The 17,754-nt window shown below is 42.8% G+C and overlaps 1 protein-coding gene across 1 annotated transcript in view; it reads right to left on the minus strand.

Moving 5' to 3' along the window:
• The window catches only part of LOC133962353 (peroxidasin), a 56,213-nt gene that overhangs the window by 18,892 nt on the left and 19,567 nt on the right, over window positions 1-17,754 (minus strand). The window contains exons 5-14 of the mRNA XM_062397925.1: window positions 16,865-16,936; window positions 14,954-15,025; window positions 13,479-13,648; window positions 10,297-10,414; window positions 9,661-9,830; window positions 8,200-8,472; window positions 7,602-7,877; window positions 4,668-4,780; window positions 4,200-4,356; window positions 2,140-2,248 (exon numbers count right to left, since the gene is read on the minus strand). Of these exons, the coding sequence (XP_062253909.1) occupies window positions 2,140-2,248; window positions 4,200-4,356; window positions 4,668-4,780; window positions 7,602-7,877; window positions 8,200-8,472; window positions 9,661-9,830; window positions 10,297-10,414; window positions 13,479-13,648; window positions 14,954-15,025; window positions 16,865-16,936 (1,530 nt within the window). The remainder of the gene's footprint in view (window positions 1-2,139; window positions 2,249-4,199; window positions 4,357-4,667; window positions 4,781-7,601; window positions 7,878-8,199; window positions 8,473-9,660; window positions 9,831-10,296; window positions 10,415-13,478; window positions 13,649-14,953; window positions 15,026-16,864; window positions 16,937-17,754) is intronic.

Genomic DNA, 17,754 nt, shown 5'->3' on the forward strand with positions numbered 1-17,754 from the left:
ATTATGCAAAAACAACCAAGCAGATTACCACAAAACATTCTGGAAGGATGTGGTATGGGTTGGAAAAGAACCCATTACATTTTGGTGCAAGTCTAGTTTTTTTTTTTAATTTTCTCTGCAGCATTCTCCATAAAATTCCTTCACTGAGGCAGTACCAGGAACGTCGCTCTCACATGCAACAGATTCCATATGACAGGTACCCAGTCTAAAGGGTTAAAGATCCTCGCTGAAAAGAGACTTCATTACATGCCACTCGCAGGCTTGTGCACAACTTCATCGGAAAATATGAGTTCTGACTGTCTGCTGTAATGCAGGAAGCAGTCGCCACTGTGAGTCAGTTACTGTCGTGATAGAGAGATAGAAATCCCCTCATCTTAATTTAGCATTCAATTGTGTGTGTGTATGTGTGTGTGTGTGTGCTTGGGTTCAGGGTTGTGTTCTCTGTGTGTGTGCACTCACTGTGTGCGCATGCCAAGAAAAACACAACAGCTAACCACATCATTCGACAGGATGGAAACACGTGAGTTGTATCGACACCGCTGACATCTCTTATCTACAAAGACATTCCTCAATCATCCCGGAGGATTAATACTTCGACACACCATTTGAAAATATGCAAATTGATAAGGATAAAATGTGAAGCTGATGATAACCAGCCACAGACACTGACGGCAGCTGTCAGAACAAATGGCTGTGAGCACCACACCCTACGGCAGCGCTCAAATTCAAGGGTTCTGATCTGACGGAAAATTGAAAACACTGTGCCATGAACCAGCAGGGTGTCAGCCACGGCCTCTGAAACTTTCAATGGCTACACTCTTTACCTGAAGGCTCTGACTCAGACATGCAAGTCATTTGCCAAGACGATGTGAGACCGGCTATTAGTGTTTTAATGTTGGCCCCGTCAGTGTCTGGAAGTTTAAAAAAATAGTAATGACATAATGAAGTCTGCTTTCATCTGTTACAATCTCCATCAAAGACTGAGACTTTTGTGGAAAACACATGTCCAATAAATACAGTTGTATATGGAGCTGCAGTAAGTTGAAACCTGCAGAAAGGTGTACATGACCTTTTCCCTACATCAGACACTGCATAGTGGGAAAGAACATTTTTCATTCTGTAGGTAAACTCTGCCTCCAGCCATTAAGAGACACCCATCCATTATATATACTGCTTCTCCCTCAAGGGTCTTGAGGGCTGGAGCCAATCCCAGCTGACGTGAGTTGAGTGCAATGCTGACATGAGCCATTTTCAGACTCTTACTCTGGGGAATGTTCCAAAAATTGTTTCTGTACATTTATTCATACAAGTTTCTGAAGAGTTCACAAGAAAAGGAAAATCTCCTGAACATTCAGGTGAGGGGTGACGCCTGGGTCCAGCCTGCAGGAGGCAGGAAATGACAGATGAATTCTGCTGCAGCTGTGTTTTTGTTTAAGGCACATCAACACCATCATCAGCCCTTATCACCCAAGGCTCTTGTATCTCGTTGTCTTTCAAAGGTGACATCGTTCGTCTATGTCCTCCTTGTGTATTACGACTCTTTCATTCTGAAATAGTTGTATTCTTTTATTTTCTTTCGGTTTCGCGTCTTTTTAAATTAAAAAACGCAATTGGTGCTCTCACATGCTCACTGTGAATCTCTCCTGCTGTATTCTCTCATGGGCTCACTCGGACATGATTTGGAGTTTTTATGAGAGGGCTGGCTGAACAGCAACTGACTCGGACGAAAGCGTTCGCACATACAATCCAACTAAATCATTTCAGGAGATTATCCAGAGTTTAGTGAATATTTGAAAGCTCTTATAAATAGGCAAACAAACACAATTTAGAGTTTACTTTCACTCTAAACCGAATCTGCTCCACATTACAGACTGAACATGATTTACGATAGTCTACAAAAGGCCTCCTATCCTATCGCTAATACAGGGGAATGTGAAGCTGTCCCCTTGTGTAAGTTGTGTTAATAATAATGTTTGTGTAAGTATTAATGACAGTAAGTGACAAGTTTGACGATTCATATTTGGAAAGTGAATACATTTCGGGTGGTCCTCACTTTCTGACAAACCTTCAAAGGGCTTTAAGACACACTTAAATGTGCAAATGTAAGTGTGTCTGTTATGTGACCCTCTCATATCTTACCCATCAAACAGACGTCTCCTTGTGGACTCAATAGCACTGTCCACATTACGGATGGCCTGCTCGATGGATGTGCTCACGAAGGTGTCTCCCTCTCTGCTCACTGCAGGAACTGAAAAAAATAAAATAAAAGCACAAAAACATCATTCACAGGTTGCTCGTAACCAAAACTAACATCAACTAGCACACACTTTCTCCAGTTGTGGTTATTTCCATTTTTTTTAAATAGCAACGGAAAACGTTCATGTCCCAAGCAGCTCCAGGTGCTGTTATTGTTCTGTCAATGTTGTAAAGACGCTGCAGCAACATGACGCTGGTGAATCCTATCCTTGTTTTGTTAACGCAATGGGTGAAGCGGTTTCTTCCTTTGTGCCATAAATCGTGTTGTCAGATTTCCGTGAAAATTGTGTCTCGGTGGCACAGAGTAACAAGAGAGTAACAAGCTAAGAACAAGGCGTATAGAAACAAAATAGGCGCAGATGGTGTCATTTTCATAATAAAAAGTTTTGGCCAAAAAGCTGTCTATTTGTATCAGTTCAAATAAAATGCCCCATTAAATTCTTCCCAAAAATGTTTTATGGCATTTTTATGCCGTTATATAACTGGTAAAAAAGCAATGGTTTGTATATAGAACTTAACTGATGTTCCTTATTTCCAAAGGAATGGTGTAAGAGACTTCAGCCTCCCTCCTGTAGCTGGAGTGAACACATTTCTGGCACACTTCTTCATCAGAGTGTGCCACTGAAAACAGTGGAAATGTGATGGGAGGACTAGAGACAGTCCAACAACCACTGAGCACACTGATACAGTTTATGGTTCACCAGCAGAGTGCTGTGGTCTGAGCTGAGAGATCTCAGCAGGAAACACCAACACACAAGGGGAAGAGCGGATAGGAATCTGATAGCGGTGCAGCAGAGTGTGACACGCAGGCTCACTGACTTGGACCAAGAAGATCAACAGATCTCACTCCTCTGTGGACTCTGCACTAATGTGGCAACAATTCACACTGAATATACAAAATATAACACAGATCTCTTTATGTGTCGTTATCATTACTTGTCTCTCAGTTAGCAAATCACAATCCAACGTTTCTGCTTTGTGATCTATTTCACTTCCTCTTCTTGGTGTTTGGTAAATGTTAAATAAGAGAAATCAAACTAAACCGAGTTTTACACTGATTCAACACATCAATGGTGCAGGAAGAGAGCGAATGTCGCTGGAATGTTTCTAAATTATTTTCCACCAGTACTTTCATCATGTGGGAATTCATTTCATTACACTCAAGGCTCAGTCCATTATTTTAGTAGGTCGAAGGGAGAGAAAAAATATTTTCAAATCTTTAAATTTACTTGGAATTGTCTCCAAACTTATCAACACCATAATAAAAATATTGATTATAAGGATAACTGATAGTCAAATGTTGATTTGAGGAACCACCATGGCAGATCGTAACGTTTAATGTTTTGCACTTAGAGAATGCACACATCTGAGTTGATATATTTCTATTATGTTTGATAAAATAATGATTTAAAGGTAAGTTAGATGAATATGTGAAAAGATCTGACAACAAAAATAAATCTGTGGAAGCTTTCAGGCAGTAAAAAGCTCTTATCATTTTATTTATTTTATTCGTCATCACATCTTTTTGCCTACCTGTGTACACATCCTGGGTGTGACCACTTTCCTACAAGGCTAGGCAGAAGGACAATGTTTACATATAATATGATCGGTATAAATATAATTGGTTATCGATACTTTACTCCTCTTCCCAACAACATTTCAATTGACCAATATTTTCTTTGTTTGACTACAGCCCTACTTTTTATTTATTTTGCATTAAACTGATGTCTCCTGAATGCAGCTGTTACTATGTGGTGGAGATATATGGATCATAGTATGTGTAACAAAGAAAAATTATTATAATATATCAGTTTTCTCTTCAGTAGATGTATGAGACAATATTAGCGACACTATTGATAAGTCTAAACCTTACTTTCTAACAAGGGGTCAACCCGCCCCTCAGACAGAAAGGACAAAAGCTGCTGACCTCAGCTCTTTCTTACCCGTGACAGTTAGCACCATGCTAGCAACCTGGATGCCGATGGGATTGCGAGCAAGGCACTCGTAGCGTCCAGCATCGGCAGTGCCCACGTCCTTCACCTCCAGGTAACCATCAGGGCTGATGTGGAACTTGCCACTTTCTGTCACTTGCACACCATCCTGGGAAGGACAGGTTTGGCGGGGAGACAAAAGGGGAAAGGTTATGGCCCCGGGAACAGGTGTGAGAATATGGGGATCAAATGACGAGAAAGTGATTAAGCGTTATGTCAGAAAAACTCGGAGCTGAGTTATAATTATCACCAAATCAAGTCTTTCTCATCCTTTGCTTTACTTTACAAAAATGACTTATTTAAGATATGCCCTGGTCCCAGTTCAACCACTTCAGCACTTGTCTCACTCCCGTGACCTCTGAGGTCATGAGGTCACAGGGGTGAGACCTGACTCAGCCAACGGGAGCTTGAGCGTCTAACCTTGTTCCACGTGAGGACGGGTTGCGGCTGGCCCTGAGCGCTGCAGGGAATCTGGACATCCTGACCAGACTCAACCGTCAGGTCCCTTGGAGCATTTGTGAAAACAGGCGTTACTGAATGAGTTAAAACATACACACACACACACACATGCGCATGTGTTAATGATTATGCATCAGTGTACAATGTCAAATGAATCTTGCAATGAATCATAGCAGACACAATGTTCTAAGACTTAGCGTTTTTAAAAATGGATACACATACTCACAGTTTGTGTTACACTGCAAAGGCTATTTTTCTCTCTTCTATTACAGAGCTACAAAACATTCAACAACTTTATATCTTTGTAAAGCTAATAACTTTTCCGGTTCATATGATTTTCATTTCAATGACTCAAACATTTTAATTTCAATATGTTGTGCAGGCAGCATCTCATCCTAACAGATGCTATATAGGCAGTGAAAACAGCTGGTTTTCATTTGTGTACACAGATCAAGTCGCTCTGTCATCACTCACCTTGACTCACAAACACGCACGTACACACACACACACAGACAGACACACGCACACGTTTCCCTATCCCGTGGGGGACACTCATCAGCATAATACAGCCCCTTGCCCCATTCTCTAACCTTAACCATCATAACAAAATGCATAACCTCAGACGTCAACCTCCTAACCTAGACTAATCGTTCAATTATCCCTAACAGTGACTTATTTTTACCTTCCCCTTAAAAAGTTCTGTCAAGCTGTTTTCAGATATGACCTCAGAAGTAAGTCCGGAGAATTAGTTCTGGACTTTCTCCACAGTTTGCCTTTCACACGTGCACAACGCAGCAGGGTATTCTCTGCTCAGACGCATTTACAGCAGCACAGAAATCTCCAGACGTTTTAAATGAAAGGTGGGGCAGCAAGTAGAGGCAGGATGTAACGGATTAATTCTGCTGCAGAGATCACGTGATTTTGTTTACAGCACATCAACATCGGCGTTGGCAAATATCACAAAAAAACCTCTTGACATCTTTGTCTGTGTCTCATTTTTGCATCTGTTGCATGTTTGAGACGTTATCAACACCCCCATTCTATCTGACGTGCCCCTTGAGAGGATCTCCGGCTGTGCTGCTATGGTTTCTCTGGCTCCACCAGAATTTCTGCAGACTTTAGGGGATTGGAGGCTCTCACTATGACAATCTGCGTTCAGGGCATGTTTGAAGGTGGCTATTTACAGAGCTGTGTTTTATCCCCAAACTAACTTTACCCTAACCACAATTCACATCTTCCCCCTAGCCTTAACCAGGACCAGGCTTAGGTCCCCATGAGGTCTACTGGTCCTGGCAAGGTCAGTGTTTATGCTGGAAAAAAGGTCCTAAAGAGCCAACAAAAATAAGCACGCACAAACCCGAGGGAGTCCCTTTGTGATACTGTACTGTCTAAACTTCACTCTTCCGCTGAGGTGTCTGGTGGGAGCGGGTGGATGTTTGCCCCTCACACACCGTGTTCACATTCCTGCCTGGTTCCCATGCAGCAGGCAGCAGTGAGCCACCTGGCCTTGGGAAAATCCCACAAGTTTTAGAGTGCAGTGGGAGGCAGTTTCATAGTAGAGTCACACTAATTAACTGCCTTTAAATCAAAGTTGAACTCTCTAAAGCGCGGGGTTCACTGCTGTGTACAGAACCCATCATCACAGCTACTGACAACGTGCTGCCAGTACCACTCGGTGTCTCGCAGGAATCCCAACACAATAACAATCTAACAGGTATTGATGTTACAGTTACGGCGACGTATGTGTTGAATGGCAACATACTAAACTTCATCTATTAATCTCTGCTTTATCTTTCTTCTCATGGTTTGTCTTTTACTCTGCACAGCGCTTTTACACACCGTCAGACAGAACAAGCATGGTCGCGGATTTGTAAAGGACTTAAACTGTGTAGAGTCATTATGCAACGGGTACTTTGAGCCATGTTAACAGCCATTACTACATGGAAAACCATGGTGTCATCTCAGGATTACAGAGTGCCATGCTTTCTTGTGCGAAGCCAAGTCTGTAATTTCAGTTTACACACACACACACAGACACAGCACCCCCCCCCCCCCCCCTCACGCACACACACACACACACACTAACACACAAACAGAGCCAACATTACTGAAAAGATGACGATGACACAGAGCAACAAAACATTCCCCATCCCTCATTTACATGAAAAATGATTGATTTGAACAGTAAACAGTAAACCAGAGGGGAACTTCTTTACCTGGATGAAGATTCGTAGCCTGCACTTTAATAATCTTGAGTAAAGAAGTTGAATCAGTATTTACAGTCTTACTTGAGTCGTTTTTTTAACACAAGTAACTTTACTTCTACTTGAGTAAAGAATGTGTGTAATTTGTCCACCTCTGCAAATAAACACCCAACCTCAACACTGACACTTACTCTAAACCAAGGCCTAACCCTCAGGCAGCACTGTTAAGTTTTGAGGACCAATGGTTTGGAATCAAATTGGTCCTTGCAACCACAGAAAGAAATACATACACGCAAAAGAGAACGCTCCAACTGCGATATGCCTATCTCTTGCTCACCCACCCCCCCACTGTCTTGCAATGTATACTTGCATTGTAACAGTTTAATGGCAGACTCGCACGTGCAGAGACAAATTAGCTGTGGCTGAAGGGGTCTGCACCACTCCCCGCCTCTTAACATTTTACCACCCAACACTCCCCTCCTCCACAAACACACAGTGTTTGAAGAAGACCTTAACAGCAGCCACACTAACAGCCTGTGGAAGCTCTACTTCCACATCATCTCTCTTATATAACCTAAAATTCAACATTCACCACAGAAGCCTAGATTCTGTCAAGGTGATCTTGTGTAAATTAACTTGTCATTGATTAAAAAAACGATCTAGTAATAAACAATATCACGTTGACCCTCACCTCTCTGCTGGATGCTGAGCTGAGCAGCTACGTGTACAGTGCCCACGGGGCTGACTGCCTGGCACTCGTACTGGCCCTCATCGTGGGCTGCCACCCGAGTGATGCGCAGAGTCCCGGAGGACAGGACCACGTGGCGACGATCCTGCGGCAGAGGACTGCCCCCCCTTGTCCAGGCGATCACCGGTTGCGGGTTACCACTGGCCTCGCAAGGGAAGTCCACCGTGTGACCCTCCAGCGCTGACTGGTCCTGCGGTGCAAGTGTGAACTGAGGGATCGCTACAGACATAAGGGAAAAGAGACAATTCTGTTTCATTTTATGTGAAAATAAAATCTGGAGTGTTGTCTCTATTCTGAAGTGAGAATGCAAATTGATTCAGAAGTCTTGTTGTTTTGACTGAGTCAACCTGTGTTACATGACAACATCCTGTAAAATCTCAATCACAATACGGCTGTTTTTCTTCCAGGAGCACCACTTCAGGCTTGTGTTTTTCAATGGTTTCTTTTAGAATGCCACATCTTTAACAAGAGTCTTAACAAGTGAACATTACATTACAAAAGGCAAAACACAATCACCTAACACATGACATCTGATTCTTACCTTGTACAATGATAAACGCCGTTGCATGTATGGTATCAACGTTATTGGAGGCAAAGCAGGTGTATTGTCCACCGTCCGCTTGGTCCACGTTCTGGATGAAGAGTCCTCCAGAGGGGGTGGTGTTGATGCGAGCGTCGTTGGGCAGCGGGGTGCGGTCGCCCTTTGTCCAGGTGACCCGGGGCTGTGGCTGGCCAGTGGCGCTGCACTCCAAGGTAATGCTCTCTCCCACCAGCACCTCGGTGTTCTGCGGCTGGATCACAAAACTTGGCCGTGCTGGAGGAGCAGGTCGAAAGGGGAGGTGGAGGAGAACATGCGAATGGCGTTACATTAATAAGGTCAGAGATGACAACATGCTTCATGTGGTCGAAGCCATTTCAGGGAATGAGGTAACCAGCGATGTCCCTCAGTATACAAGGGATATGCTCAATAGAAAGTGTGCATTTCAAATGGTCAGATGATGCACAAAGGTCATATTTGTATATATCTGTCAATAAACGCCACTTTGATTACTTGCTAAAACAACTTCCTTCATGTGTCACAAAATGTGGTCGCGTCCTGGCCATATTTGGCCACTGATTACAGTGGAGTTCAAGGAAAAATGTACACAGTGAGGGCCCTGCCGTTAACAATCGCACGGAGACAGGAAATGCACAACATCTGCTCTCAGAGACTGTTCCTTAACAAGGTCCAGTCACTGGGGCCGTCCGTCACCCCAGAGACGAGCCCTTGAGGTCAACTGGAGACGGCCGCGCTAATCTCCCACAGCGGCGGCCATTCGCAGTCAGACTGATTGATGTGCGAGTGCTGCTTAAGTGTGTATATATGCCAGGCAGAAGAAAGACCAGCAAAGAAAGAGGACAGAATGTACTTTTGTGTGCCTTAGAGCGTTTGAGAGAGAATGTGTGTGTGTGTGTGTGTGTGTGCGTGTGTGTGTCTGTGTGTGTCTGTGTGAGAGGGAACTTGTGTGTGTGTAAGAGGGAATGTGTGTGTTAATAAAATTCACATGAGTGCCAGCAGGCTTTGCTCAGAGCTCAGCGGGACATCGCAGTTATTTGACCTGCTGAACTCTGAAGTTAACCTCAGAGCTGCTCTGAGGGCAGACACCTTGCTCCAGTCTGCCTACATTGTCTCACGCTGATTGAAACCCCTGCTGACCAAATGTCACTTTAGTCTTCACCCCAGACACTACAATGTTTACACAACGATAAATTTAATTTAGCTGGTAGTGCTATCATAATGATATAACTGTTGCAACGGAATTAATAAAATGAACCGGTTTATTCATTTTCTCCATTTAAATGGAAAGACTACCTTTGCTTTAATTAACCTTATTCAAAAATGAGTTGGAAGGTACAATCTCAGAATTGACTACACAATTTTCCTGTTTTGTTTTTCTACATCTTATTAAACACGAACAACATCTGACTCAAGCAGGGGTTGAGTTTGACAGCAGCCACTTACAGGGGGCTCCGAAATATCGCAGTGTGACCTGTGAAGTCTTGACCTCCCCGGCCACGTTTTTGGCCATGCACTGGTAGACGCCCTGGTCCGTCTCCCTGGTGTCCTGGATCATCAGCGTCCCGTCTTCCAGCAGGTTCAGACGACTGTCGTCACGCATGTTTAGAGCATTGCTGCGAGGGGGGTGCACAATAGAGATACACAATACTCTCAATGATGTCCGTGCAAGTGCTGGCATAATCCCTAATCCTTTTAAAATGGTAATGGTAATTTAACACGTATTACATCAATTTTAAAACTGGAACTAGAATGGCACTTATATTGTTATAGTTCATACCTCTGCCAAGGACCAATAGTCCCCTATGAAACCACATTTAAATTCACTAGATCTTTCTTTTGATTTGGATTAATAATTTTCAGTCCCCTTAACATGTCTGATATGCCTTTTTCATGTTAAAGGGAAACAAAATCCTGGATCTGTTCCCTGACCCATAACACACCCTTCCCCCAAGTTTCATGGTAATATATCCAGCAGTTAATGCATAATCCCTCCTTGGCAGAGGTAACTAGCTTAAAAACATAAAGTGACGAGCAAAGCCTTTGGTGACATTACATTAGTCAGAACATGAGCTGTCCTACTTGTTCCTGAGCCAGATGATCTGTGGTTTGGGGTTGCCCTCGGCCCTGCAGGTGAAGTAGACAGTGTTCCCTGATGTGACGTCGACATCCTGGGGCTCTGAGGTGATCCTGGGGACCTCTGGAGAAGGAGGTCAGAAGAGGAAGATAATTAAACCCACATGTAAACGCATGGACATTCATACGCATGTGCCTGAATCAAGCCTCTGGTGAACCTGGAATTTTCTATGGATGGTAACGAGACTAAGCCACTCACATATATTCCAACACAGTTAAACTTCTCTGGCTATATTTCCTGAAGCACCACATCTGAACATGACATCATCTGCCTCATATCGCATCGCAGTGTGTGTGTGCAGGGGAGTGTGCCACTGCAGACACAAATCATTGTGAGAAAGTCACTCAAACTAACTCAAACACACACATCTTGCAGTGTGGTTAGATGGCTACAATGCTGGCCCCCCCGTTACCAATATGCACACATTCTTACATTAGGAAGGACTGAACAAAACCACAACATTCTTTAAAGAAAGACAAGCTCCCACACTCTCTGTGGCCCCTGCTCCACACACACACACATGGCAGACACATTTCCAACACTTCTGTCTACTCTGCAAACATAAAGGACACTATACACCAGCAGGTAAACCCAACCTAAACCCGTAGGAAGCTTCTGAAATTCAGACAAAGATCATCAACACATTTTTTTCCCAGCAAATAACTCCACATTAAAACTTGGGCTCGATTCAGTGGGATGGAAATCCTGTTTGCGGTAATCCAGCCTCCATTGAGGCCCAATGAGGAGGTGAGTTTGGCTCATCAGTTACCACTTGTGCAGGGAGGTGGCACTTCAACCCAAGGAGGGTGGCTGTTTGGACAGCTGCTCAACCCTCTGTGCATTGTTCCGCCCCACCGACAAGGGGCGAAGAGGGAGAGTAAAGGAGGGAGGGATGGAGAGAGGGAGGTGTGGCTTTCACCATGTTTTTACGCAGACATTCTTCCCCTGCAGCCTTGCTATGTTGGACGATGGAGTGGAGGGGGTTTGCATTGAGCAAGAATGGGCACGTTGGGGCCATCAAATTAGCTGCTGAGATTTAACTGTGGTTGTGTTACAGTCAGCTGCCAACTGGCCTGGCTGTCTGGCACAGACTGCAGCGTTCAGAGAGAGCTGATTGAAACACAGAGTTTACACAGTTGGATTTACTGGTATAGGAACTAACCGCCTGTTAGAGAAACCCACTGAAACCTAATCGCACAGACACACATTGAAACGTGCACTTTCTTCTCTACTTGCAGTATTAAAGAGCATCAAAATACCAAGTGTAAGACCTGTGTTTAAGCTTGATTTTGCCTCAAATCTACAGGATCCTTTGAATATAAACAATAGAGCTCCACAACGTGGTTCCAGGAGTGGAAATCCCATGCATTTTCTGAGTAGATATTTTGATTATCAGCCATAATATTGTAACCATCAAATGTAGATTCACCACAAGCGGCAAGATTGTGAAACAATGTGATGTACTGCTCCAGAAACCACACGTCCAAATGCTATCAACTGCGTTCCAAGTAAACTTGTTTTATTTATAATGTGAAGGAGAAGTACAACACTACCCACATCTTTGATTAGACAAGCTCATCATTACCCCGGGAATGTTGAACACAACCGGGATAATTATGCCGGCTATGCTCAGATCGTTCAACATTAAGACACTAGGTTAAATGCAAATATCTACAGAGTTTGTACCATTGCCATTTTTTGTTTTATAATATTGTTATTGCTTTGATTCAAATGTTTTATGCTCACGATGAATCTTGTAGTTGTTTGGCCTGGTTCAAACTTAAAATACTTTATAGGAGGATTTTCTGAAACATCATGGAGCAAAATAACAGGAAATCTACTTCAGGAACCAGAGCCCTTACTAGAGGTGGGTCCTTTACGCTGTATACACTGACGGGCAGACATTCATATAAAGAAATATTACTCTCCTCACATTCACAGAAGTTAGGATCAACTTAGATTGCTCTACAAAGGATTTTACACTTTAAATATGCTTAGCATGACATCTTAATCCTCATGTACTCTTCATATGGTTCTTCTTATAAAATAAATAATGTAATTCTGTAATAGTAATATTTTGTTTTGACATTTATAGCCATTGAAAGAAGTTTTAGTGCCTGTTTCTCAAGTTTCTCAAATACAGAGTAATGACACACTAACACAAACACACACACAAAGCATCTCCGTCTCATTGATGAACAAAGCAGCTGCTTGTGGTCTGATACTACAGAGACCAGAGGCCAAATTCAGGGGGTCCTGACACTTTATCCCGACCAGACACAGCTGCTGGTGCATGACGACTGACCCAGCTGCTGCCTGCAGGCCTCAGACACAAACAGAGGATACACCTGTGTGTGTGTGTGTGTGTGTGTGTTTGTGTGTGTGTCTGTGTGTGTTTGTGTGTATGTGTGTGTGTGCATGAGACAGGGTGACTAAGCTTACCTGTTATCATGGGCAGGAAGGTCAGAGGTCTTGCATATAGACTGAGAATGTGTTCTTGTTTGATGTATGTGTGTAAGAGCAGGCATGTGGAAAACACATGTCACCATGGAGCCATGAGTATATGACTTTTGTTCCACTCAGTTTAAAACTAAATCAAGTTTCTATAGGTTGGTCCCCCCTTGTAGTGAATGGATGATGCTGTTCATGTCAAATTTCCGCTATAATGGGCAAAACGATGGAATTTAGAGATCTTTCAATCCTGTTCCAACCTTGAAAAGCACATAGCTGGGTTTTGAAAAGTGATGTATTAATTAAGCTTTTTTTACTCATTATTACAATCACTTTTCGAAAAAATCTCCAAGAAAGAAGAAGAAGGATGCAGTTCGTGTCAGCAAGAACCCATTCAATTTTTGTGTGGATCCAGATTTTTTTTATTTCTTAAACATTGCGAGATTGCATGGGTGTTTCTTAACATTTGTATTAATTTCTCAGATTAGGGAGTAGTCCAAATAAATAGCAGGATCTACTAAATTTAAAAGTGGTTTCCTAAAGAGGATTATTGGGCCTTGGCGGAGGTGTACAATCTACCAAACACCTTTCTACTTTGACTGTCCCCTCTTTAAATGTGAAGAGAATCGTTATTAGTTAATAATCCATAAATGTTGTGCGCGGTGGGAAAACGTACCACAGTTGAGCTCCTCCGCGGTGAGCGTCGCCACCGATCTCCCCTGCAGGCGGCTGGGGTAGTCGCAGGTAGCGGCGGCCTGGGCATTTCCCGACTCAGCGTACTGCTTCAGCAGGTCGGCCAGCCACAGCAGCTCACAGTCACAGTTTAATGAATTGGAATCTAGTCGCCTGAAAACACACATAAATATAAACAGAGCAAGTGAGACATGGATAGGGATTCCATGTATGACATTATATGACTTGTAACAGCGGGGTTGTGTGTGCAGATAACTCTGCTGTGGCAGCTTATAAACTGAAACTTGTCTGGCTTGGTCAGCACAGCCCTGGTCAGTGCAAACAGCGGCGCTCAGCCGGACCGTGTTGGAAGACTCTCTCTCCCTGTCGTGGGAAACTATCTGTCTGCCTGGCCTCGTCTTGTGGTAACTGATCCAGCTCTCAGTTCTACCACAATGTGTCCATTATCCATGACGTGCCTTTCAGAACATTCAACTGGCAGAGTGTGAGGCAGAGTGAGGCTAAGCTCTCTGTGCGCCGAAAAAGGGTCTTAGGAACAGAATCAGACTCAGCCTTTTTATTTATTTTCATATCCCTCAACACAAAAGGACATTATGGCCTCATAAATGACATGATGGTGCTCCAAAAGTGTAGCCTAACGTTCTTCCTTGTCCCCTGGTGGCTGGCAGCAGCATGTCATAAATCCTGCCTCCTCCATGTTAGTGGATGGGACACAGACCGTGCTTAAAAAGTTAAAGGAAACTCTCTCTCCCCATTTAATGCATTCTATCCTATGAATAAAGGTGACATTCTCCCCATTTAATGCATTCTATCCTATGAATAAAGGTGACATTTTTAATTTAAATAATGTACTAATTAAATTCGGTTTTATTTAGTTATCTAATGGGGTGATGAGTCATGTTTTACACCAAGATCGCTACAGCACAGACTGGGACTCCAAATGTCGTCATAACCGCAAGATTGCGGCATCCATATCCAGGATATTTTAGTTTGATATCTGTACCACGGGAGGAAGTTGAGATGTGTGGTCTATGGTTTCCCTGAGCATCTCCTTTTTAGCACACAGGCCTGCTATTCGACATATGCTAAAAGGTTCATGTATGACAGAGGCAAGATGGGAAAAAAACAATAAGATGATATACACAGTAGTTTGACCCCACTTTCTCATATTTCAGGAAATGAGATTTTCTTTGCTTTTCACATCAGACCCCAGCCCACACAGCCTCCCCCAAGCTCTACTGCAGCTGACTCAACGAGGGAGAAGCAAAACTCTGGGAAGGACAGTGGTGTCTCGCAGCCAAAGGAGCGTGAGAACACTGTGGTGTGGTAAGATGGCATTTCACCGGCAAACAAACTCCATTTGATATTGAGGGTCATGAGGGTAGCTGCGGACATTAATGCGGACATGCATCCTCACACAGCTGTTTCTGGGGATGTTAAGAAACTCTTTCCACTTACAATCGCTTCATGGCCTGAAGCTGAGTGAAGGTTCCCGGGACGAGTTGGGTAATTCTGTTGTTGTGCAAAAACCTGAGAGAGGGGGAGAAAAACAAGGATTTATCAGTGTCCATAACTTCACAGCAAACTACAACTCCAAGGAAGAGTAGCCTCTATTCTATACTCGAGTCTACAAAAGTTTGAATAGTCTATATGAACGAACTGTTCTCTTTCAGGAAATAACATGAGACATGTTGACGTCTTTAAACAAATATTGATGATGTTGTTTGCTAATATCACATTCCATTTTGAGAACGGGACGAGAAATATGATCATCTTCCCAGACATGCTTTGTGCTCAACATGATGACCCCTGGGACTCCTTGGCTAAAAGCACAAAAAACGATTTTTATGTGACGTTCTCCCAGAAACTTTCCCTCAGAGCTGATTAGGATCATCTTTGCTGTACTTGTTGATCTCCTGTCCCCACCTTGAGAAAGCTGATCTACAGATACGCTCTCCGGACATGTTGCCAAACTGGCTGCTTTGGCCGTGACCATGGAAATATTCTCAAACAAGCCACGGAGTGAGTGAGCACCTGGGAATTTCTTTTCTCCCCGTTCCCCATTATACATTTTGTTTTGTTTCGCAGGTGTCCTGCCATCTGCTCCTCCTCTCCTGGGACTGGGAAGTATGGATATATTGGGAAGCTGCTGCCCCATAAACAGGGACAGTGAAGCAGGAATTTCATGGGACTTTCTTCAACCCTTTGACATCTACTGCAGAGTTTCAGAATCATCGATGCATGTTAAGAGGAGAGTTCATAAGCAGAGCTTTCGCAGGCATTTCAAATTCAATCAAAGATTTAAATAATCTTACTTACAAACATTGCAAACACTACATCCACACTAAGTTGTTTTAGATTTAAACCAAGTCACTTCAGCTTGTCCTGCTGTCCACACTACTACACTACTGGAGTTTTCAAACCACTTAAACTTAAACTTTAGGAAATGACTTTGTTTTAGTTTGAAAACTGTGGAAACAGTTAAAGATATAGATTTTTTGTGGTCAAGTACAAATTTATTGATGTAACTGCTTAATATGATATGAAGTTGTCAAATTTAGATAAACTTAGACAGAGTTTACAGGACAAAAGTACAATTAGTAGACACTTTGTGTTTGCATTGCTTTTGATCCTGATCCAGGTCCTAAAACACTTGGTATCTCCCAAGTTCAACGTTGACATGTACAGCATGTTACATGTGCATCTGACACAGCTCATTTCAGTCAAGCTTATTTTTCATGAGCTACTTGATTGGTATAGAGTGAGGGGTCTGATTAAAAACCAGAAAGTTGATAAACTCATTGGAGTGAACTTTTCATTAAACACAATTTGTGCCTGGTGCATCTCCGCAGTAAAAGCTCTTATTGAATTTTTTTTAAATGTCAAATCTTTATCAGGTATGAAGAAACTGGTAACTTACACTTTTATAGCAGCATGAAAGAAAATGAAGCATGAAAGTTAATGCAAACAGGTCATACAGAGCAAACTGTTCCAACACTATCTTCCGCATTATTAAGACGGTAATGTTTAGCAGGAAGTAATACTGTATTTTTAAGTATAGTAGGGAGAAGACTTGTCAGGGTTCATTCTAAAGCAAACGAATGAGCCAAAACATTTGAAAAGAAGCAGGGAGTGGCTTAACATGACTGAAGAGCAGGGTTTTTTCCAGACTTAAACCTAATCGAGTTGAGCTGGGGTGGACTGGACAGAATGTGAAAGATTGTGGGATCTTCTGCACCAGTTGTCGGGACAAACTTTCTTAACAATACTTGATTTCAATTTGTATCCAGTTATTTATTTGTCTGTGCTTTAATTTAGACACTATACTTCTTTCAGACTTATGTAACATTTCTCAAAAAATGAACTTACAGTCGTTCCAGCTTGGGTAGATGTGTAAATGATTCTGGTTCCAAAGACTCAATGTTGTTGAAGTGCAGGTACCTAGAGAAGAACACAGCGTAAACAAAGCACAGTAAAGAGTGGGTTAGGGCTCCCTGCCTGACTAAACATGACTTCACAGGCCCTAAGAGGTGGATCAAGGAAACCACACAAGTGGTCCCCTATCATCCTGGACCTCCTCTCCATCCCTGGCATTTCATATTACTGAAATAATCCGAAATGTGAGGCTGTAGGTTAATGCAAACATGGAGCCATTCATCTCAGACAGTGTGATACAAGGATTATACATCTATGGATGGAGGCTGGTTTGAAATTAGACTGAAAAGTGAGCACAACCCCAAACTTTCTGAACTGAATTTGAGCTGAGCAAACAGATCAACACATATTCATACAGATACAAGGTTGGGAAATGAAATCCATATGTTTGGTAACTGTAAGGGTTCAGGTGGGTGTCTGCTTGTTTAGGAAGGGAGAGGGACGCTTTAAAGTAGTTGCAAAACAGACAATCACAGACTGAAGCAACATAGACTGTAAAACCAAATTCAACATTCCTCTAAATGTCTTCCACAAAAGAAAATCCATGTAAGTTTTTTCTATATGTTGATTCTTGTGTGTTAATAGAAGTAGGTGTGTACACGAATGGTAATTACAAAAACTTTTAGAATCAGTACAGTAGATCCACTCCTCCAGCAGCTATGGCCATGGCTACAAAGTAGTAAACGTATGTGGGGCAACTGCTACCGTCCAGAAAAATAGCTCTGAAAGTCCTTTTTCTTTACCAATTAAAGGCTTAAATTATTAGTCTAGGTCTTTGCTAAGAGTCTGGCAACATTACACGTCTTGTTCTCCACTGAGCAGCA

This window comes from Platichthys flesus, chromosome 10 (genome assembly GCF_949316205.1).
Source record: "Platichthys flesus chromosome 10, fPlaFle2.1, whole genome shotgun sequence".
NCBI classification, from domain to species: domain Eukaryota; kingdom Metazoa; phylum Chordata; class Actinopteri; order Pleuronectiformes; family Pleuronectidae; genus Platichthys; species Platichthys flesus.